The 23,701-nt window shown below is 46.7% G+C and overlaps 2 protein-coding genes across 3 annotated transcripts in view; both read right to left on the bottom strand.

The window, feature by feature from the left end:
• The window catches only part of unc13a (unc-13 homolog A (C. elegans)), a 46,329-nt gene extending 31,055 nt beyond the window's left edge, over positions 1 to 15,274 (bottom strand). The window contains exons 1-11 of the mRNA XM_072700094.1: positions 14,758 to 15,274; positions 8,170 to 8,199; positions 7,979 to 8,078; positions 6,418 to 6,535; positions 6,002 to 6,125; positions 5,573 to 5,643; positions 5,127 to 5,181; positions 4,699 to 4,728; positions 3,794 to 4,004; positions 676 to 1,467; positions 472 to 565 (exon numbers count right to left, since the gene is read on the bottom strand). Coding sequence (XP_072556195.1) covers positions 472 to 565; positions 676 to 1,467; positions 3,794 to 4,004; positions 4,699 to 4,728; positions 5,127 to 5,181; positions 5,573 to 5,643; positions 6,002 to 6,125; positions 6,418 to 6,535; positions 7,979 to 8,078; positions 8,170 to 8,199; positions 14,758 to 14,779 — 1,647 coding nt within the window. The 5' untranslated portion in view covers positions 14,780 to 15,274. The remainder of the gene's footprint in view (positions 1 to 471; positions 566 to 675; positions 1,468 to 3,793; positions 4,005 to 4,698; positions 4,729 to 5,126; positions 5,182 to 5,572; positions 5,644 to 6,001; positions 6,126 to 6,417; positions 6,536 to 7,978; positions 8,079 to 8,169; positions 8,200 to 14,757) is intronic.
• Positions 15,275 to 16,880: 1,606 nt separating this feature from the next.
• hmg20b (high mobility group 20B) lies at positions 16,881 to 22,985 on the bottom strand. 2 transcript variants are annotated; one of them, XM_023843663.2, is made up of 10 exons: positions 22,881 to 22,970; positions 22,315 to 22,362; positions 22,085 to 22,202; positions 21,406 to 21,633; positions 20,670 to 20,790; positions 20,317 to 20,372; positions 19,369 to 19,435; positions 18,880 to 19,095; positions 18,048 to 18,180; positions 16,881 to 17,548 (listed from the first exon to the last, which is right to left on the bottom strand). In XM_023843663.2, exons 2-10 carry the CDS (start codon positions 22,344 to 22,346, stop codon positions 17,536 to 17,538), a joined length of 984 nt encoding a protein of 327 aa, XP_023699431.1. In that variant the 5' UTR covers positions 22,347 to 22,362; positions 22,881 to 22,970; the 3' UTR covers positions 16,881 to 17,535. The 2 variants fall into 2 exon arrangements, with proteins under 2 accessions (XP_023699431.1, XP_023699432.1); XM_023843664.2 differs by lacking the exon at positions 22,315 to 22,362 and having other exon boundaries at positions 22,881 to 22,985.
• Positions 22,986 to 23,701: the final 716 nt, after the last annotated feature.

Here is a 23,701-nt window from a genome sequence, read left to right on the forward strand (position 1 = left end):
TGGCCCCTTTCATTTCACGGAACGGCTCAAACGGTCCCTTGTGACCGCGTTGGAATATTCAGTCTCACCCACCTGTCAGTCTCCTCCAGCCCCGGCCAATCAAGGAGCACGACATGAAAGTTGCAAGGGAAATGACAATGAACTGAAACAAACAAAACAAGGTGGGACACAAATAACCATAGACAAAAAAAAAAAAAGGCGAGAGCTCAGGCCAGTGCTTCATCAAATCAAATTTGAGGATTGTAATGCCGCAGACAAAGCATGTGAAACGCATGGGGAAGGAAAGAAAATAACCGTAATCAAACAGAGACCAAATTAATCGTGGGTTAAAAAAAATGCAAACGATGCAAACCCAAGTAGGCTCTGGGGAGGGGGGTGGTGGTAAGGGAGGGCTAGCCAGCTGGCAGAGCGAGAGCAGCCCGTTAGAGGCAGCGGGTAGCGATGCGGCGGGTCGAACCCTGCGGGACGTACCTCCTGCAGCTGCAGGCGCACCTTGTTGAAGAGCCTCAACCAGTTGGCCTTGGCGCGGACCGCTGGGTCCAGGGGCTCCTCAACCACAGGGTAGCTGGAGCGTGAGGAGAGGCAGGAAGGGGGCAAAACAGGTAAGCAGGAGGCATGAAGGTGATGACGTCAATATGGCAGCGCTGGGAGAGCCGGCCCACACCCAAGGCCTACCTGTCTGGCGGTGCCTCTGCTTCCTCTATTGGTGTAGCAACCAAGGTCTCCTCGTCTTCTAGAACTTCTTCAGAAGGGGGAGGTTCCTCTATGGAGGCGGCTTTCCTGAGGACAGCCTCGGGGGCCTGAACAGGGGGTGCGGTGGTTTGGCTCATGGGGGTGGGTTGACTTGCCATTGGTGGGGGCTTGGAAATAGTGGCCTGAGGGGGGGGGAAGGCTGCGACCTGTGGCTGGCTGATGGGGGGCTGGGTGTGAAGCTGGGCCTGGGGAGGCTGCTGCCCATGCATGGAGGTCTGTTTTTCCAGGGGGGGTCTCACAGAGGGGGTCTCCAGGCCCGGAGTGCCGCCCATGCTGGTTTGGCTCGGTGTGTACGGCGGCTCCTGATCTTCACTCGGTGTGCCATCGAGGGGATAGAGGTCCTCATCCTCCCCGTACATCATGTCCTCCTCTTCCTCCTCATAGGTGCGCTCGGCCTCCTCTTCCTCCTCATAGGTGCGCTCCTCGGTCCCGTACAGTTCGCCGTCCTCCTCGTCATAGAGAGCACCCTCCTCTCCTCCGTCCTTGATGTAGCCGCCCTCGTCGCTGTACCCACCCTGCGGCTCTTCCGGGTCCCAGTCGGGTGACTCCTTGCCATAGCTAACGGAGGAGTGGCAGGAGTGGTAGGAGTCGTTCTCGTCGTAAATCTCGGAGCCCCTTAGGCTCTCCCCGTCCTCAGGGCCAAACTCCTCGCTAAGCTGGGAGCTGCCACGACTCAGCTCCCCGGAGGAGGCGTAGCGGCTGCTGCCGGTGGGGCTGCGGACAAACGGACAGGGTGGGGGCTGGGTGAGGAAGACTGGGGAGGACGGCAAGGGAGGCGCCAGGAGAAACGACGGCCACTCGGCAGCACTGAGCGCGATGAGCTTAGGAGGGCCACGGAGACAGAGAACTCCCATCACCTCCCCCCTCCCCTCACCGGATGTGGCCGACCGGGGGCGGCGGAGAAGGAGCGCGTCAGGGTGGGGGGAGGACACCCAGACGGAGAAGACGTCATAAACGGAAAAGCCGAGTGCGATGCTCTGGCACGGCGACGGGCACGGAAACAACCGGAAAAAACCAGCCGTCAGAACTAATGACGCATTCCCCCGCGGGGGGGAGGAGAGGGGAAACCGGCGGAGATAAAACGAGAGAAGCCGCGGGGGTGGGCAGCTTCCATTGAGGTGACAGTGGAGGGGGGGCAGTTTCTTGTTGGGAGACACCCAGAGAAGGGACATTTACCCCGTGTGATGAATGAGGCTGGAAGAGAGCTGGGCAGACGGAGGGAGGCGGAGGGAGGCAGTCTCTACGAGGACACGCTCACACTCCCTACCGCTCACACCTCCACACCGCTCCTCACGATCGATCACAAGGCAGCCGGGTCAATAATTCATGAGGCTGAATGACTTTTTTTTTTTACTGCTCCTTTTTTTCCCGGAGAAGGAACAGTGAGACTGTGGCAGGGAGACCCAGGCGGGATGTTGTAATGGGGGAAGCACAACACCTGCCAACGGTGGCTGGAGGGGGTGAGCTTCTCCTCACCGACCGGCTGGCTGCTCAGAAACACACACACACACACACACACACACACACACACACAAACACACACACATACACACAAACACACTAAGAGGCAGATGTCACAGGCAGTCTCATACATGCACACACACACACACACACACACACAGACAGAAACATACAGACAGAAATATCTGTGTGCACACGCATGGCATCTAACGTCACGATGGTGCCCTACCACAGCATCAGAATAAACTCACTCCTCCATGGCACTGAACCAAGACAAATTATTCATAACAAGAAGCAGAAGCTACAGGCTTCTACTCTGTTTTAAGGGCATAGTTACTGGACACAGGCCTTCCACTCAATGCCTATGGAAGAAACTGCCAGGTCATACAGGCAGCATATTGGACTCAAGGGGCCCAGGGTGCACCGTGAGTGTGCGAGGCGCTATATCACCACACATCCGCTAAGTGGAAGCTTGTACGATGCCATCAATTACCTGTCACTAACTCCAGTAACTACTACAGACAGCTACTCAGAAAAATACACAAAACACACAATAAGAATTAAATTAAAGGGTAACTAGGAGAAGATGCATACAGAATATCATAATATTAAACATCAGCTATGTAGATATAATTACGCAAATAAGTATGGGGGAGGTGCTTGTGCCATGCATGCAAACACAGCAGTCACGACGTGACAAGTCCACCACTAACATCAAAGCGGGACGATGTCACAGGCTGGAGCAGACGGGCAGGGGGGAGTGGGGTGGGGGGGGGGTTGCGGTGCGTTGACCCACCTATCGGAGAGGGAGTGCCTACTGTCTAGAGAGTACTGGCGGCTGGTCAGCCGACTCGAACCCGAGGCCGAGTCGAGATCGCTGCGGCCGTTGGTGGCGGAGTCTAAACTATCATTGCGTCTGCTGGAGGGGGGGAAGGCAGGAGAGGAGGAGGATATCAGTGACCTGTGCCCCAGCCACGGGGACAGCCGCACACCGAGAGCTGACCCACACGCTGACGGAGGAAATACTGCACAAAGACGACTCAACCGGGGCCCCCGGGTTCCGGAAGCCCAGCCCCAGCCGCACAGTCAGTGGCCGGAGATGCCCTCAGTCTTTATGCAATAACACCTTTCGCCAGACAATAGAGAGTGTGGACTGCTCCTTTACATGGAGACAGACAGACACACAGACACACACACGCACACACGCACGCGCGCGTGTGCCCAGGTCATGGACACACACGGCATGTGCCCATTCCTGGACAAGGCTCTTGGATCGCGGCTCGTATACAAAGACCCACTGCTCCCCCGGGTCTGTATACAGAGGCCGAAGAATGTTGTGAGGACGTCTGGGAGGATCGGGGGAGTCGGACAATGTCGGATTCGTAAAAACAGCACGAGACAGAAAGTTGGCCGCCTAATCTTCTCCCACTCTCTGCTCTTCTCCAATAAAAACAGCCTTTATGCGATTTGGGAGGCCCCCAACTGAATCAGAAGTACCTAAAAGACTAAAAAAAAAAAAAAGATTTGGTGGGTTTGAGCTGGCGAGCTTGGGCCATGGATAGAGGGAGGGGGGGGTTACCTCATCGCCCTCTGGTGGTCGTAGTCGAGGTCGCAGCTATTCATGGAGTCGCCGTACGGGCCTCGCAAGCCGTGCTGCTGCTGCCTCATGGGATATTGGTGCATGGAGGCGTTGGGCTGGGAGGTGGTGTAATACGGAGGGGGTATGCTGTTGCTGGTCTCGCTGCGGTAGTCGCTGTCCCGGTCGTCCACCGCGCTGTCAGGGTCCTCGTCTGTCCGGGCAGGAGTGCAGCGTCAGGCCCTGTCTACTTCAGGCCTCATCACGTTACACTGGATGAGTACGACTCGTCTGTACAGTGTCCCGACAATGGATAGCAACTTGGGAGCTACGCAAAGCTGGCTGCAGTCGTTCTACCGGCCTGTAATTCCAAGCCATCCACCCCTCCGTCGCCTGGAAGGATGGAGAATGCTTGATGGCGGGGGTAGGTACTTAAGCATCTGCCCCTTTTTGCCCAAACAATTGAAAATGCCTCCCTTTTGAGGTTCTTAATGCCCCTTTTCGTTAATCTACGATCAAGCAAAAGTTACCCCCCCCCCCCAAATTTACCAAGGGCACCCATGCCCCCCCCAGCCCCCCTAATATTTACCCTAAGTCACACCACCCCCACCCTTCAAGCACCTATCCCTTGAAAAGTCTGTAAGTCTGTGCACAGCACTCCCAGACCTGGGTGCACTAATGGTCGAGGCATGAGTGCGATTTTAGGCTCTGGGATTTAAAGAGAAGAAAGCCAAACCCGTAAGCTAAGAAATTAAAGGACAAGCCATTACCTGGGGATGCTTACAAGCGAATAAGCAAAATCCCTCAAAGAAAACATGCTTCTGAGACTCGCCGGACAAACAGATGACAAACAAAAGCATGACAGGCAATTAGGTCTGATGAAAGCGCGGCTGCCGCCCGGAACTCACTTTGCTGGTCTCCCCAAAGACTCCAATTACCTGCAAGAGAAGGGCATTGTGGGAGATTTCAGACTGACCAGCCTGGGTGACAGAGGAAGGCTAACGAGGGTGGGAGGACCGTAGGAAACCATGCGAGCCGATAAAAGGCATGAGGGAGGGACCCCGGGATGTCTCGATTGGCGGGTAAACCTCATGGCCGTGACCGTGAAGCTGAGGAGCAAGGTGACACCGCGGGCGCACCGGTCCTCCAGCCTGCCACGTTAGGGCGAGCTGAAGGGATGAGCCACGTCCAAGGGGACAGTGGGTACTCCCTCACCCAGATCCATACCGATGATGTCAAAACGCCACCCTCGAGGACAAAATGGAAGGCAGGCCTGCTGCCCAACATGAGGTTTAATGACACCCCCCCCCCCTCACAGAGATTGCCAAATACTCACAACACTGTGTGGCTGGAACTGGCAAAGGTCTATCCTGCTCTTCCTGGTAAGTGTACTACAACAGAGAAAATGGCACCTGTAAAACCACGAGGCTGGACGGCAAACTTAAAGTACAGATCTTCGTACATCTACACACCATTGCTTAGTTATTAACCAGAAGTCAGAAATTTTATTAAACTGATGGCCTAATTGTACCCTAAGTAGCTTGTGTAGCATGCTAGCCAAGATGAAAAGCATGCTAGGAAGCTTCAAAAGTGCAATTAATTGAGGTGATTTTATAGCTCGTAAAATGAAGTGCATGATCTCCCTGATTAGATATGATGCTCACCAGCTTCACTGACTGAACCAATTTCTCACGCTACATCAAAAATGCGATTTTAGCCTAAAGAGAATATGCTGAAACGCTAAAGCGCTAATTCTAAGCAGAGCTGGGCCGGCGTCCTTACGTCCTGGTCTCTCATGGCGTTGAGTTGCTCCAGTTTTTTGGCCCAATAGCGCGCCTCCTCCTCTGGGATATCTGCAGCGGCAAACCCACGCCGTCAGTCAGAGGGGAGCACAGGCCCCCCCACCGCTCACATGTTCCAGAAGCCCTGGCGCTACCGCGTGCTACACGCCCCCGGACGACACCGCAATTAGCATTTCCCAGCCTGGAAATACACGTGTTTGCATGCAGATTACATTCGGTGGAAAATGCACGGTGCTGTGCTGCCGTTTCGCTGCCCCTCAGTGGCAGTCCGATATCCATGCCCGGGTCGAGACTTTACAACTGTCTGTGCAGGATGGGTGCAACACAAGAGCGGCCCAAATGCCGGACTCCTGTGCAGTCGGCGTGCTGCCGGAGATGGAGGTGGGATGGGAACAGCAGCATTTCTCACCCAGCGGCAGCTCGAAGCGCGTGTCCAGGAGGACGCGGTGGAAGGTGGGGTCTTTGGTGCCACAGATTTCGTTTTCCGCCATGATGGCCTGCGAGTCCAGCGTCACCCACTGTCCTGGGCCTTCCTGTTGGACGAGGCACAAACCATACGCTCTCTTACTGGCCCTAAAACACTACCGTTATTACACAGAAGGTGACAAAGTCGAGAGAGACCTAAAAGAAATTAAAGCTATTCATTGGTCTCTCTAACTACTGCAGTACAACTGGAATTTATTAATGAAGCCATACAGGCACTGAAATCAATTAAAAGCTTAAACTGATTTTAATAAAAGCTTACACTCATGTTCATGCACATTCTTTATTTAGCACTTTTTAATGGTTGTTTGTCCACTGGGTTTGTTTAGCGAGCAGCCGCACCTCATTGGACTGGCGGATGTTCCGCAGAGGGATCCACACTGTGCCCACCATGGTGTCCCAGATCAGCCCTTTGTTCCACACCTCCACCGTCAGGCCCAGGTCCAGTCTGTTAATCTCACTGCGTGGCCGGGGGCCGGATACCAAAGTGTGTGTGTGTGGGGGGAGCAGAGCGATAAAGGGAAAGAGCGATGGGGAGAGGGAGAGAGACAGTGAAAGTAGGAGAGAGACAGAGAAAGAGAGAGGGAGAGAGAGACAGTGTGGGTAGGAGAGAGATAGAGACAGTGAAAGAGAGACAGTGAAGGTGGGAGAGAGACAGAGAGGGAGAGACAGTGAGGGTGGGAGAGAGACAGAGCGAGAGAGACAGAGAGAGGGAGCGACAGACACAAACAGGGACAGAGAGACAGAGGGAAAGAGAGAGAGAGAGAACAATTAGAGCAGCAGACCCAGACCACCTATTACCGATGCCAAACACATTCTTTTCAAATTTCTGCTTTAATCTAATAGCTTGCAGTGAAATACAACTTTGCCTTCGGCTAAATGACTCACAGAGGAGTCATACACGGAGGCCTGGTGATGTTTTTTTTTGTGCAAAGGGGCAGAGAAGGACAGATCATATGGGTGGGGGGGGGGGGGGTGCAGGAGGAACGGTGATGAGCAGGGCTTTTCCACGTCAACCCTAGCTAATGACAAGCTTCAGGAAATGTTTGCTGGCGGACGGCTTTTTAAGAGGCCCGGCATGAGTCATGTCCGCCCTTCCTACCATGAAGACATACTTCACCGCTACATATCTTGCACACCAACACCTGTGAGTTGGAACGTTTCCGTAAAACAGAGGCAGAGATCAAAGACAGAATCCCCGGAATGTCCCTGTATGACAGTGGCGGACATTTCCATGCGCATTTAACCGACTGCTACAGTATTACGTGCAAACACCAAGTGTTTATTTGTTACTGCTTTCTGGCCATACAGATATGAGCTCATAGAAGGTTTGGATAGATACAGATACTCAAAAGATGAAAATAACTAGTAAATGACACAGAGAAATCTTAACTCAGCGTGACTAATGATGACGCTGCAAACAAAGCAAAAATATTCCAGAAAACAATTTTAGCACCTTTCATTTAAACAGTTTGTTAGAAAAATATGCTAAGTAAGCAATTTTAATGGTCTAGTAGATACAGGTTTAACCAGCCCATATGAGACCAGTGAGAATATCACATTACATTCAGTTGTATGGCAGGCCACAAAACCACCTCTTAATGATGAACTGCAGGCTCAAATCTGTGAGCATCCCTACAGGCATTACTAATCAACATTTCTGAAGTCTTTCTGCCCAGATTATGCAACCTTAAGCGGCGGGCTGTTACGTTAGCATGGAGGGAGGCATGCATTGTACGCTGTGAAAACTCTCTGATAATTCCAGGGCTGCATGTAGGAGCAGAAATCAGCCCACAGTTCCCATGTGACACCGTGGTGGGACGGGGCGGAGGGGGCAGATCACAGCCCCCCCCCCCCCCCTCGAGGATTCGGCAGGCATGGAAGGGGGTGGCGGAGAACTCACAACATGAAGTCTTGTTCCCAGCTGGGCTGGCTGCCCCGGACGGTAATGGTGGTACTCTTAACATTCTGCACCTTCAGGGACACGTAGGTGTTGAATTTCTCTGCGGGGGTGGGGGGCCAACAGGCTGCCATTAGTACGCACCTCGGGTTTACGACATTTTTTACTGAAAAAATATGGAGGGCATGGCTCACCTTGGGGTCCATCGAGTTTGGCCTTCTTCACTGCAAAACAGAGAGACAGCAATTGTGACTGAGGGACGTGCATGTCTACAAACTCATCATCAACATTGATGTCCATGGGAGTTTTACTTACATAAAAATGTTCTGAGGGCATAAGGAAAAATTAATGGCTCAGAGAAATAACCAATCATATTGCAGACCAGGAGGGTCCAAGCAACTCGAGGCACTAACCAATCAGATGTATTGCCCCTGCCTCCTCTAGGAGCTTAGACCCACCTCCTTGACAATCTGATTGGTTATCTCTCTGAACCAATCATTTTTTTCTTCTGCCCTCAGAACATTTTTGTGTAAGTAAAACTCCCATGGGCAACACTGATAGTCAACCTGCAGACTCTGGTTTCAGATGACAAGGCCAATCAGACTGACAGTCGGCGCACGTGGCCAATCATCACGAATTCCGTGAGGATACAAAAACCTGAGACTGGGGGACTGGAGGCTAGAAGCACTAAGACAGCATTCATGAGAAGGCCGTTCACATCAATGACTGGTCTGTGGTTTCCGATATTCAGAAGACGCCGATGAGGAATCCTGGGTAATGGGGGGGGGGGGGGGGGGGGCAGGTGAGCTGGCGTAAATGGCTTTAACCAGAAGCCTTATAATTCACCGCCTGACTGGGAGGCTCAGAAATTTAGGCGGGAAATGGGCGGATCTCCGGGAGGGCTTGCGGCCAGCGTCCGCGAATCAGATATTGAAGCTGAGGAGCACTCTAAAGCTGTCAGCGGTTTGCTCAGGATGGAGGAGTGGAGAGGGGAGCGGGGGGTGGGGGGTTAGGAGCACCTGGGCACTCTGGAGCTCAGCGTGAAGGATGAAAGGGAGTGGCGGGGCGCCGGAAACAATGGCGGCCGAGCCGGGGCAGGGGAGTCCCCGATGGAGCCTGCGGGCCGCGGCTCACCGGCCGAGGGAGAAGCTCGTCCTCCCCGGTGGCACCACTCTTCGGGCAGCGCTGACGTCAATGGCCCATTCATAATTAATCCCCAGCCCTGCTGGTGCCAAGCATCCCCCGGTCAGGACATCAATATTCAACGCCCTCGTCTTAAATCTCCCCGGACGCTCTCTCCAGCTCCCTGCCTCTCCACAGCTGCGGTCAAAGTAAGAAAAGAACGCCTCAAATTCCTGAGTGTGCAAAAAGCATCGCAGACTCTGCTCCAGCTGGGTCTGGGAGGGGCCACATCCACTGAATTTGCCTGGTGCTTACAAAGAAACCCCTTCCCCCACGTCCGATTGAATTGGCACTTACACAAAAATCAACCATCTTGTCAGTATAACATGGGGCTAGCCAAAGGTTAGGCCATGCCTGGACACTCTCCCCAAGCTAAGAAAGATTTGTTTACTGTTTCCTTAGCTCTGCAGAACTGAGGAGTGGGAGATATAGCAGTGCTCAAGTGGGGGAGGGTTTGCAGATATACTTTGCAGCCAACAGCCAATCCATCCATTTTCTGTAACTACTTGTTCTATTCAAGGTAGTAGGGGGTCCAGAGCCTATGGGCACAAGGCAGGGAACAACCCAGCATGGGGCTCCAACCCATCGCAGGGCAACCTCACACATGCTCACCTATGGGCAATCTGATAACACCAATTAACATCACCATGTTTTTGGACTGTGGGGGGAAACTGGAGTACCCGGAAGAAAGCCCACGATAACACAGGGTGAACATGCAAACTCCATACACGGACCCAAAGCAGAGGCTTGAACCCTGGTCCCAGAGGGCTGAGATAACAGCACCTACCACTGGGCCACCTCCAATAACCAATGGCAATCCTTAAAGGAAAACCCGTGCATCAACCAGCATTTTCTTATCAACTGACATTACCAGTAGGAGCATTGACAGCATGTAATGACTGCTTATTGCTTCTTAGGCTAGAGAAATCGAAAGATTTCATTATTGTCAGAGAAGCCGGTTCATCTGCGATAATCACATTCATCACTCGTGACTGATAACGTTCCTTCCAGCTTGTTTCCCTGAAGGCCACTCTGGCGGGTGACAACATTTAAGGATGGAAAAGGAATGGCACTCCTGTTTACCGCTAGCACCTGAGAGCAAAGACACCGGGTCGCCCGCCTCCGTCTCCCCGCGGTCCGCCATCGGCCTCCGCCCGTCTTACCGCTCCCGCCGCGTGCGCGCACGTGCGCTTCCCCTTCTATCGCCTTCCCTCGCGCTCCATTAATCTCCCCGCGTGGCCGGGCGGAGGCAGACCGCACTGCACTCCTGCCGCTAAAAATAACCGGGAGCAGGAGCCAGGGCGCAAAAGAGGGGACTCGCGGCACGACCAGACAGACAGTTTATGTAAAAGCGCAGAAAAACACTGTAAAGTGGATTTCGCACTCGGACCGATTACAAATTACAGAAAAACATGAAGAAATTACTCAGATGTAGCCTAGATGTAGCAGTTCGCTCCAAGCCTATTCCTCTAAAGCATTTCTAACCTCTCTTGCTGAAACACATAGAGTCTCTGCCGCTCACATAGCTCTGTTACGGTGAATCGTCTCCAAACAAACAGCGCGGCTATAACAGGTTTCACCGATTGCTTTAGTACTACCCTGCGGTGTACAGCAACACGCCACGTTCACTACAATGTAAATGCATCTAGATTTCCCGACAGGTTTCAATGTGAGGTAGGGAGTAACAAAGGCTGTTAATGATCGCGACTTTAGAAAGCTGATTCCGTCGCATACTGGCAATTAATTTTGCATCCTAATTCTTTAAAATGAATGCATTCTTCATGCCCGTAGAAGGGAAACCACGTCATCAATATGAAGAGGCTGTAAAAACAAAATTCGGCTGGTAAAGAGAAAAAGAAAAATCTAAATTGTTCACTGCCCCTAAATGCTAAAGGATGTCACCTAGGGGCTACAAAAGTTACTGTGACTGATGACTAATGACAGCTTCATGTGAAAAATACAGAATACAGAGTAATATGACGTAATAGGGCAGATAAGAATATATATATATATATATATATATATATATATATATATATATATACATACACACACTGTAGACATGTAAGCCATAAAATCTCAAGTGCCCCCTTTGCAATTCACTGTTTAACTGAAATTGGGCATTATATTTAAATTATGAAGATCAAATGCAAGTGACTCCATGCTGGGTCAAATTACATGAAATGGTTTGCACTGGTGCGTTTCAGAAGATAACACACTCCTTGTTCAAAAACAGGAATCCTACGCCAGCATAAACAAGGCAGAAGATCCCAAGGAAATATTGAAGATCTGATGCAATTACAGCGTGATTGTTGATAATGACTATGGAGTGGGAGTGTGTACCAAGCTGCCACATTCTGACGAAAGCAGCTTCTGGTTTTCATAGGACAGCGTAAGTGTGGCGCATGTCACATCTATTACATTTGTGTCTAATAAATTAAAACATATATCTGAAATTTGATCTGAGTAAACATGCCAATGAGAAACAGAATCAGCGGTGCATCTGCCGCAGGGGATTCGCAATGCAACGTTAACAGAAGTTTCACCGTCACCCGATGAACACAAATCAGACTGACACCAGAAACGGACTCCTGTCAGACAGTTTTCAAATATATTTAACCTTTACAGACTTTGTGTTTGATGATTAGCGATGTCGAAGTCGATTTGGCCTATAACGTTTACGGTTCTTGGGATTCGTTAAAAGTAATTAGAACTGAATATTGATTCCAGAAATAAGACAAACAACTTTTACATATATGTGTACATATATAATTTACTATATGTACAGGTTATAAATATACCAGTGCAAAGTACTATTTATATAGACTGTAGTCTTAAAAATAAGCACCATCTCTCACAGCAGAAACTGGCAGTTTCATTGCAGGACCTCAATCCCATAAGCACATATCAAACATGGAGTAGGTTACATATACAGGGTGGCAGGGAGACCAATCCATCACAGAGCACACAGTCACGCACTCAGGGTGATTTGCAAACAGCAGTTCTCCTAACCTGCACCTCTTTGGACTGTGGAAGGGAAGCGGAGTACCCAGAGGGACCAACGAGTGAACCTGCACAAACAAGAGGGCAACAAGCAAGTGATGCCCATGCAGAGCCGTCACGGGAATTAAACCTGAGACGAGCCAAGCGTTCCGGAGATAGGAGGCTACAATCCTGCCCACTTAACCACTGTGCTGTCCATCGGTAAGGATTCCTTTAGCAGACCCCTATCCCATAATCTACATGTTTCCCATTAGTGGTGATCGCAATTTTCGAAACTAGAGTGGTACGCTTCTAGTGTATGTCGCACATTTAAAACCTGCTGCTCTCTGGACATGAATTACATAATCACTGTTTTAGCAAACATTCAGAAGCATATAACTGGGTAAAGTGAAAAATGACATGATGTGTAAGACTGAAGCCTGGCTGGCAGATTATTAGCTGATCATATGGTGGTTTGTACAGTGTAAATATTTCCTCAGGACATGATATTAGCCCATTTCAAAAAAAAAAAATCTATCATTCACAGGGAACCCCCCCAAAATGAAGCAGCCCTATGCTGAGAGTCCTCTGAACTTCTCATAAGGCAAGAACAAGACTCACATGAGCACCAAGCATGTTTTTAAGGTGACTCATGATCACCGCATCAGAATACAATCTGAAAATTCAGGCACTCAATTATGCACACAATAAAACCATGGTTAAAAAAAGAAAGATTATGATGACTTCAAAAATGCACGAAAGCAAATTACCTTCCATACAAAGACAAAAATAAAAATTGGAAAACAGGTGCACTTGAATACCAGAACAGTTGGCATAAACTAATTGATTCCAAGAAACCATCCACTCCTTACAGACACCCACACATCCACTTTTGACTTTGGATTACAGTGTTGGTACCTATCCCTCTGTCTCCTTAATTACAAGGATGTCACAGTCATACCCAGGGTGATAAGTAATTGTGTGGGTGTGTGTGAGTGTTATGTGACTAGGGGAATGCCATGTTTTGAATTTAGGGTTTCTGTTTTCCATTCAACCTCAAAAAAGTAGTTTTTTTAGAGTTAGAAAAATAACAACAATGACCTAAATAACCACAAGATATTCATCAAAACACTGACCGCGAGAATAAAACTAAATGGTGCAATTCACAGTCCCTCAGCCTGACACGTTTAAACCACACCCAACCATAAAATCAGAGAGCATACGCTGGGGAAAGTGCAAATGTAATCACAATCGCTGCATCGATCCAGCTCAACAACTGCTACAATTTATAGGTAGGGAATGCGATTAGCAAACTGCCTTAAATAAATTCCTGTGAGCGTGTTCGAATCTCAGACTGTCCTCACTGTTAGAAATACTAGACATACTCTAGCAAATGTGAAGTCAAACCGGAAACCAGAGCGAGGAATGATCAGCCTCAGCTGAAACTAAACAGGGCAGCAGGAATTTTATGCAGTATATGTACATTAGGGCTTATTCATGATTTTTTTGTAGTTTACATTTTCACATATTTTAAATGGAAAATATATAGTCATTATATACAAACGAATCCATGATTCATTCTAATTGTGAACAAACTCAGTTTAACTGAAGGGAGTTATAAGTTCACAATTCAGAAAACGAGGGTTGAATTATGAACAACCTAGAAAACCCAAAGAGGAAAGAAATTTTGTATATCCGCGTCTACTAGAAGCGAATTACCAGTGATTTAATTGTTTTTATTCAAGATATTGCAGCATGTTTGTATTTCATTCATACTTTCACACATAACCTATATATAGCCATCAAATGAATTTAAAACGCATTAGTGAAAAGTAGATTTTCAACCAAAAAAAAAAAAAACTGCACGACAAATAAAAATTGACAACACCCGCCGATCCCACCCCAGGATCGCCACGGGAGACCGTATCGCTCAGTCTACGTAAATCCAGTCGAAGCTCTGTACGATCCTTAAAAAACACAAATAAATAAATAAAAAAATAAAACTTATCCCATATGAAATACTAAACTTATCAAAACATACCGAGTAACGTACAAATGAAAAATACATTATGTGACCGATAGTCATTTTTCCCCAAAGATGTTTCATTTAATTTATCTTGGTTATGAAATCAAATCGTTCATCCGGTTTGGCTGTCGTAAGGACAAACCAGTATAACAAAATATTGTAGAAGTGGAATCAGCAACAGCAGCAATAATAATAATAATGATAATAATAATAATAATAATTATTATTTAATACCAGAACACAAAAAATATCACCACATTTACACGAATGATCCCAATATACCAGCGTTAGATCCCTCCATGACTTAAGTACACAAATCTGCAAAAAATTTTTTAGTTTATTTTAGAAATATAGACAGAAATAAGGGTTAAAAATATACAGATAGGCTGTAAAAAAAAAATCACCCACTGAGCACATCATGCAGGACCGTTCTTGTCACTAACCATTTACTGACGGTTTCAGATTATAATGCAGATATTTATCATAATAAAATATACCGAATGTGGAGGAAAACCATTCGTGCCGCTATTTGCGTGCCCCGTGGTAAACGGGTCCCCCGGTCCGCTGTGGCTTGGGCTCCATTCGCACTTACCTCCGACACACAGCAGTGACATCTCTTATTCTGGCAATGAGCGCTCCCAGCTGTCTCCTCCCGGCTCCCCGTGTAGCTTTTCGCAGCGATTTGTCGGACACGCGTGGAAATGCAGCCGCCGTCCCTACACGCACATCACAGTGCAGTGCCGCACGGTATAAACGCGTTATAAGCGGCACCGCAGGGCGCGCCCCCAGCTTATCCGTGGCGCAGAGAGCGTTTCTGGGTGTAGCGCCGGTCGCCTCAGCTCTCCGCTCCCGGACGCACAGCCATCTTGTTCAGCACCGCCGCCGTGAGGAGAGCTACGGACCTGACGTCACGGCGGGTCGGTGAGAGGCAGAAGGGACCGGGGCGCCGGATCGGAGCCCCGCCGCTCCCCCCTCGCGTGCTTTAACTCCGCCGCTTCCGTCGTCGGCGATCACCATGACGGGACACACCCATAGGCGTTAAAGTTAAAGCGATCACACGCGTTTTAACTCGGAAGCATTCATAAATCCGGGAGCATTACGACATCGGCCTGAATGAAGCATCGCGGACACATGCTGAATGAACCCAGCAGCCAGCCGCTGATGGGGAAAATACGAGCGCCGGCTTCATTTTAATTGTGATTTTTGAACAGAACGGCTTTAGGGAAACTCACACTGGGCAATAATCTGCTGTGGAAATGAAGAACATCTACATTGATTTCGATGTATTGAACATGTCCTACAAAGTGTACTAGAATGATTTGGCATGGAAAACATGAGGTGCCTTACTACAATGAAAAGGAATTAAAACAGATTATCCGGAACGTTGCTAAAAATGGCACGTAGTCCGAGTTCCCCCATAGATAGCTTCTGAGTTACCATCAGGCACCTTGTATATATTTTGTATTTTCCACTGAAGCTACATTGACATAAGTAATTATAAACTATTATTAATATTGCATGACTAGATAAAAAATGCAGCACCATGCAAATGTATTGACCTCCCCCCCCAACTGACAAGATTTACCTGAACTACAAATGATACATACATAATGTATAATTTGTAGTTCAGGTAAATCTTGTCAGCTCTTGTATTCTTCCTTTCAGTATTTTTTATTGCAAACTCAAAGTCATGCAGTACATTTTCAGCAGACCTTTTAAAGAAAACCAAAAGCTGAAAATACTGCTTGCATAAGTTTTCAGTCCCCGTGCCCTGGAAGTTCCAGATGATTGAGTAAAAAGAGGCATACTGCCTTACCAAGGACACAACTGTCTTACAGTTGGCCTGCACCTGTGATAATCCTGCCCACCCCCTCAGTTTTACTCTCATTGGAAACACAGTTGGTGGGAAATGAGGCGAAATGAAGATTAAAGAACATTGTATGTAAGCTAGAGATAAACCAATCGAACTGCATGCATTTCGAATACGGCACAAGAGACTGGCGGGGTAGGATATCCCGGTAGACACTGCTGGATCAATACAGAGGAAGCAGAAGCTATGCCTCACCTGCTAGGCCGTTCCTCAAAACTCAGCGAGCACACAGAAAGGAGACTGGTGTGGGAGGCCAAAATTAGACCAACAATCACTCTGCAGGATAGTGAGAATGGAATGAACACACACCAGCCAGCCATTTTAAGAGCACACTGCGTATTGCTGGTCTATATGGAAGGCTGGTTAGAAAAAAAAACATTATTCAAGAGCAGCTACATGAAAGCATGTCCGGGTTGCCAGGTTCAAGTGTGACACAACTGACCTATGGGCCTGCGATTATCTTTTAGTTTTTGATTTTCTTTAAAGGATTTGCTAAAGAGTTTGCAATAAAAATAGCAACAGGAAGAATGTGTGCATGCATCGTTTGTAATTCAGGCAGGTCTCATCATTTCAAGTGGGGGTTCAATAGTTCTGCAAGGCACTGTAACAACATTTTAATTACTTAGATAACATAAATGACTTAAGACGTCACCCTGTTGAGTTTGCTTTCAGGAGGGTAAGGAGCAGGGCTGGATTGGCCGTCTGGCATACAAAGCATTTTCAATCTGGGCTTATGGGTTTGTGGGCAGGTGAAATTGATAGCGGGGACCCCAAAGTTCAGGGCCTGCTTTTTAAAATCACAGTCCAGCCCTGTAAGATAATATACATGACAGCATTCTGGGAAATGTAGGCGAAGGGCCATTTTTATTCAATTTAAATTATCACATTGGAATGTAGAGACAATTTAACCAGAAGCACACATGCTTTAGTCATACATTATATAACTGACACCTTTCAAAACCCAGATTAATCTGATCAAAATATAGTGTGTTGTTGTTCAACACATATTCATTGACTCTAGTTACTTGGCTCATATCTCAGTCTCTTGCTTTCAGAAGAAGCAAAGGAATATACTTATAGAAGACCAAAAGAGAACTATGGAATAAGAATATACATTGTCTGTTAAGTTAGCTCCTGAAGCGGCAATCCCGCATCGGACAGATACTGTTCACAAAGGAAATTTTGTAGTACATACATACAAAAATCATGTACAATTTGTGTATTCATTTCAGAGACAAAATTCATTACAAACATACTTAATATGACAAGAAATTCATGTTAGACATCTCCTTAATCACGTAACACATAAGCTGGTCCTGCAGTGAATTGTAAACCGGAACTGCTTTGACCTGATGTAATGCGTTCTGCACTGGTCATATTACTATACTACATCTGAGTAGTAAAGCTGTACGATGGTGGAGTATTCTCAGTCTCCTTCGCATAGATCAGATCCTGGCCCAGCACTGCGGTCCACCGTGTCGCCACCGTTCTCCAGGCTCCTCAGAGCTTCTCACTGGGTGCAGGGTGCAGGTGGGACAATGAGAAGATGGTAAGCAAGGAGGAAGCAATGCCTAAATGCAGATCACCGAGGTGACCGTCTAAGGCAGATTGATCCTGCTGAACCTTGAAGAAACTTCATGTCTGCAGTCTTTAGGTCTTAATATCGTAAACCTGTCTGACTAACGATATATTCTATGAAATAAACAACTCTAAAGGCATCTGGGCACTTTTTATATTAAGATTAATATTTGATTAATATTCAGATTAGTTAGCAGTCTATAAACTAGTTATTTTAGGGCACTTGGTGTCCGACTCTGATATAAAATTCCCACCTGGCTCTTGTCTTTCTTTATTCTTGCTTGGCACAGTAGTGGGGGGGGGACTGCAGATTTTTTTTTGTGTTGTGCGCTTGAGTTATGTTTTAATTACAAATGGGAGGATTCATTAATATCAGTGCTGTCGCCTGGGTATTGACCACAAGCAGGAGTGGGGAGTGTGTGAGTGACAGTTACCTATCAAAGTGAGACAAGACCTCTTTGAGCTGGGCCAGCAGGGCACGGTGCTCGTTGGGGCTGCTCTCCAGCATGCTGCTCATCCGGCTCAGGTACGAGTCCAGCGTACCCAGTGAGGGAGTCTCACCAGTACCTGGGGGTGGTGAGGATTTGTGGTTCCCACCGGCAACGGAGCAGCAGGAAGTAAAGACCACGGATATATAATAGACCAAACAACGTGAGCAAAAACACTTCAATGAAAACATCAGCCAGTACAAATGCGTAAAATGACTGTAAGCAACCATGCGTTCAGTGGCCAGTTTATTAGGCAAACCTGTTTGCTAATGCTAACAGCCTGCACCTGAATAATGCAGCCTCAGCTGAATACACAAACACTAACTACTTCACAAAGCACTAGCACGGCTAAGAGATCTGATGTAAGCAAATCTGAACTCAGTGTGATTGCTGGCACCGTAAGTGGTGCTTTGAATATCTCAGAAACAGCCCCCCCACCCCAGGGAGACAACAGTCCTCCAGCAGAGAAGACCTCGTGAATGACAGAGGTCAGGGAAGAATGGGCAGATAGCCCACCATTGAAGCAATTATGGAGGCAAAACTGGGTCCTACCAAGCAGGGGTGTAGCTAGAGATTTAGGGCCCTCATAAAAGCATATTATGTAGGGCCCTTGGAATTGTTCCAACCTCCTTTTTGGTGTCCCTGGTACCAGTTAATAGCTAGGTGTACCTACTGAGCATATAAAAAATCCATCACAATAAAGGAAGAATCACAAGTAAACTTTTGTCGAACCTACAGTTAGGGTCGTCTATTAACAGATGTCATGCAGGAGACTGACCAGGTAGGGGCACCGCAGCCAGGCTGTTGACAAGGGTGTGCTTGACGGCCAGTAGGTGGCGCTGCAGGGCCTTTGTGCGCAGCTCGTCCTGGCCCAGCTCGGCCTCCAGGCGCTCCTTGGCACTGTACATGTCTGCGATGTGCTTCTGCAGCATGTGGTTCTGCTCCTCGAACTCCACGTTGGCTTTGCGGAGGCGCCGCAGCTCAGCCTCCCGTGCTGCAGGCACGGCAACCAGCGCCAGCCCATGTGAATCAGGACAGAGGGGCATCATGGGATTCTCACGAGCAGCGGAATTTTTTTAGGAGAATTGGGCCTCGTGATTGGACAGTAACGCCCCTGGTTCTTAACTTACGGTTTTGTTGTTTTCTTAACCAAGCCGAAAAGCTTAACCCAAACCTCCAATAAAGCCCTTACCAGAGAAAACTTACAACAGGTTTCTGATTCGTTTGGTAGATGGAAGGTATGTACAGACAACCCCAAAGTTCCTACCTTTATTCTGGTCCAAGAACTCTTCTGTGAAGATGGGAACATCGAACCTGTTGGAGAGGTCTGAGCCCTGCAAAATGGAGAGAGAACGCAAACTGTCAAAAAGACAACACAACCTGTCACTACTGAAAGACCCGTCCCACCCTGGACATCATGGGTTTGACCCACTGCCTAATGGTAGACATTTCAGCTCTATCATATCACGGACAAACAGACTTAAAAACGGCTTTACGCCAGAGCCATATGAGACCTGAATACTGCCACATAATGACACTGTTTTGGAACCCATGTGACCAATAGCACAACACTTAGTTGCATCTAAAGAACACTGCACAAAAGAACACTGCACTCACTTTCATATCTGTGTTTAGATTTCATTCGCACTTTGGTACATACATTACCTTCAGTTCTTGCTTTTATTGTCGGGTCGATTCTTTTATTATTTACTTATCTATTAATTTGCTTATTTACTTATTTATCTATAATTGTCTTTCACGTCTTTTGTCCCTTTATTTTACATAGTTTGGGTGAGGGTGACGGTAGGGGTGGGTTGATGTTATTTATTATGCAAAACACTTTGTGTTGCATTGTGTTTGTAGGAAAAGTGCTATATAAATAAATCCTGATTGATTAATTGATAGATATATTTCCTATTGCAATAACAGGCCTCAATGTGCAATATCTCAGCTGCTATTTATATTACAACAATATGCATTCTATTTATATACATAACCAAATACATTTGCACATATTATATTTGTATGGGATATTCTTTTCAGTACTTTAAATTAGTCTGATCTGTAGTTTTACTATTTTTCGTTTTAATTGATTTCTGTCCAACTTGATATTTGTTGCGTGTGTAGGACTGCTACTCAAATTTGTTGCAATGACAATAAAGGAATGGTGAAATCTTGAAAAAAGAAAAAGAACTTTGTTAAAATGGTAAAGTACCTTCATTCCAGTTTGGCCAAAACTACTGGCATTGATAATCACAGATGGAAGTTCTTCTGCAAGACATATTAATGAATGACAAAAATTACATCAAGCTGCAGCACTTAAACTTTTACACAGAAAACATATGACAGCTTAGCAGGTGCAGATGATAACGGAGAACAGCTGCCATCCTGCACAGAACAGGTGTTACACTGTATAATCAAAAGTTAATCTATTCCTCTGCTAAATTATTGTGCCAGCGAATGAACTCAGAAACCCACATTTTAATGTTGAAATAGGTAGATGCCTAATCGGCTTACATTAGGACAGAAAAGCAGAGCGGGGCTGTGATGTGGCAGAGCAACCCTCACCTCTCTTGACTTTTTTGTCCTGGATCTTGGCGCTAGTGATCTGATAAGCCTCACTCTGCTGGTATTCCCTGAGTTCCCTTGCATACTGCTGTTTCTCCCGTTCAGCTTCATCAAGGTATCGCTGTAATTACATCCAGATCCAAAATGAAAACAAATTCTACCTTGCTGATCCTCCACTACACAAGTAGTATTCAAACTTTTTTTGATGGAGTCATATTGTACTGATATTTATCCTGATTTCCTCCCCAACAAATACACACACCCCAAATAAACTTTACCATACAGCTCAATGAGAAGCATGCACCTATTTTCCTGCACATGGCTTATCAAAGTCTGTGGAAATTTGACACTGCACGTCTCTCTATTTTTCATGTTCAAAAAGTTGCAATTTCAAAATAGGTCTGTAGCCACCTCAAAGCCCCCAAACAGTTTTGTTTCTTTTTCCATCACCTGTGACTAAGGTTGCAAAGGGGTGGAAAACTTATAGAAACTAAATAAGTAAATAAGTTGGAAACGTAACATAGGAATTAACAGAATAGAATATATAGGAATTTATGGGAAAATTCCCACAATTTTGCAACCCTCCTGCAACACCCCCCCTTCACACCCCACAGTTTGAGTACCTCTGCTCTACACCCACGCTGACGCACACCACAAGGATGCAGGCCAGAACATCCACCTTATTTCTTAAGCAGCTTGACAACGCTGCATGTGCTTAGCGGCACGGCAGGCGCACCTGTTTGTCCAGCGGGGCTAGCCGGCTCCACTCGGCACCCAGCCTCTTGGTTATTTCTGGGAAGGGCAGGTCAGGATGCAGGGCACGGATCTGCTCGCGCCGCTCATTGAGGAAGCGCACGTAGCCCGTCACAGGGGCCTTGGGTCCATTAGGCAGTACCTTCTTCCTTTTCTTGCCTTTCGGCCAGCCTCTTTTTTTCACTGGCTGAACAGTCAGGGACAGAATATTCTATCCATGTTCCGGATTGAGAGAAAAAAAAAAACTGTTAGAATCGAGCAACCAAACAAAGGAATTCAAGCACATTGTTATGTGGTGTTTATGTCCCCTAACCCATGTTACCATCTGTTAAATTATAAAACAGCATCTTGCACTGCAATAAAAATAAGCACACTTTATATATGATTTAGTGCAGTGGTGGGCAATCTTATCTGCAAGGGGCCGGTGTGTATGCAGGTTTTTGGGATAACCTTTAGGTCAGCTGTTCAAACCCAGGCGTGAGGACTCTTCAGCCAATCAGTCCTCAAATTAGTATTCTAATTAGAGAGTTGCAGCGAAAACCTGCATACACACCGGTCCTTCGCGGATAAGATTGCCCACCCCTGATTTAGTGCATTGAAGCCCTGTGTGTGCGTGTGTGGTATTCTTGTATATTGCAATGTAACATGATTTCTGCTCTTGCCTCTTCTTGGGCTGAGTCCTGTGAGCTGGTGCCACGGGGAAGGGGGGCCTCACTCTGTTCCTGTTTTACTCCCCCCATGACCAGCATCCCTCTATTCAAGTTGGGGCTACAGGAAGATCTGGAAGAGAAATCAATACCATAAGATGTTAGAGGGAAATAAAGAACACCCAAACATTTGTAAATATTTTAGAAATATATACTTTTAAACCTCCCTTTCCTCCCATACTCACTCAGTCTGCTGGTGTTTAGTGCTTTGAGACATGTCTAGGTCACAAAACCTGAAACAATTATATAGAACGCAAAACGCTAATCTCCAATCTTGCGTTATTAACCAAACAGTAGAAATAAAGTTGACGATCCCCCTCCCCCAATGGGATAAAAGTATTACGGTAAATGCGCGTTTACAATACTTGCAATGTTTATTTGTTCGTTTAAATAGAGAAAACCATTAGCGAGTCCAACTTAGTTTAAACTACAAAATGCTGGCGAGCTAACTACTGAAAATAGCAAGGAAAACCAATTTAAAAATCATAACATCACCACGTCTAGGTGTTTGTGCATGTAAATATTTTCGGAATGTTTCTGTTTCGTTTCTAAATTATTCAAACTTCTTAACTATCAGACAAGCAAGACTACCAGACAAAGAAGCGTATTTTTATAGTCGTTCAGACGACGACAGGGAAAAGCACACGTCATCATTTAGCAAGAAACTGCTAAACCTGTGTATATCAAACACATTTGATTGAATATAATAGTTTTAGACAGGTAAATACTAACAAGTTACATGTACGCTTACCTCGTCAATAGTACCTTTCCCGTCTCAACCAAACCTGGATCAATAGGCCCGCCCACGACAAGTTTTGATTGGCTCACACAAACGCTGGCTTAATACCATTTCCGCCGACCGACTGTAAGTTCGGTTGCATGTCTCTATTTACGCAACTGTCAGGCGGTGTTTTACACGCATTAGTACAATGATTTAACAGTAATATGTCGATATTACTTGTACTGAGTTGCCTCATTTTTCGGAAGCATTACTATGAAACAAATTTTAGCATTTATGAAAAAAATGTTTTTTTCATATATACCTAGCTTGCAAATTATCATAATGAGAGCTTTATAATGGTCGTTATTCATTTGTGCAAAGCAACGTACAGCCAGCATAAGACCACACAAACTTAATGAAAGGTGTAAAATGAAATGATAGAGGTAAAAAACACACTAGTCAGTAGGAACGGTAAATAATTTATACTCTTACTCCACATAATGCATCTAAGGTTATTAGATATTATCTCAGTTCTTATATACAATGGTATACAGTAACAAAACATCGAGACTAAATTAGTTATGAATGAGGGACTATCCAGTCATTCAAGGATAATAAGCAGGACATTACTTCAGAAAATTAATGGTGAAATGCTGCTTTAAGTGGTGGATTTTTGATAAGGGGAGGAAAGTTCTGGTGTGCGGGAGCATAAAGGAGAGACCAGGATTAGATTTCGAGTTCAGATTTTGCATATATTCAAGCAGTTTACTGTCATTGTGTAACACAACAAAATCCTGCTTATTGTATTGCACATTAGCAACATAACTTATTGCACATATTCGGTGAGTTAG

This window comes from Paramormyrops kingsleyae, chromosome 15, assembly GCF_048594095.1.
Source record: "Paramormyrops kingsleyae isolate MSU_618 chromosome 15, PKINGS_0.4, whole genome shotgun sequence".
In the NCBI taxonomy this organism is placed as follows: domain Eukaryota; kingdom Metazoa; phylum Chordata; class Actinopteri; order Osteoglossiformes; family Mormyridae; genus Paramormyrops; species Paramormyrops kingsleyae.

Coding starts and splice junctions, on each gene's coding strand:
- hmg20b (XM_023843663.2), bottom strand. CDS start 22,346: ATGTCTCAAAGCACTAAACACCAGCAGACTGA. Junction 19,436..20,316: donor TTGGCCAAACTGGAATGAAG/GTACTTTACCAT, acceptor TCCATTTTGCAG/GGCTCAGACCTCTCCAACAG. Junction 18,181..18,879: donor GGCTGCGGTGCCCCTACCTG/GTCAGTCTCCTG, acceptor CACCACCCCCAG/GTACTGGTGAGACTCCCTCA.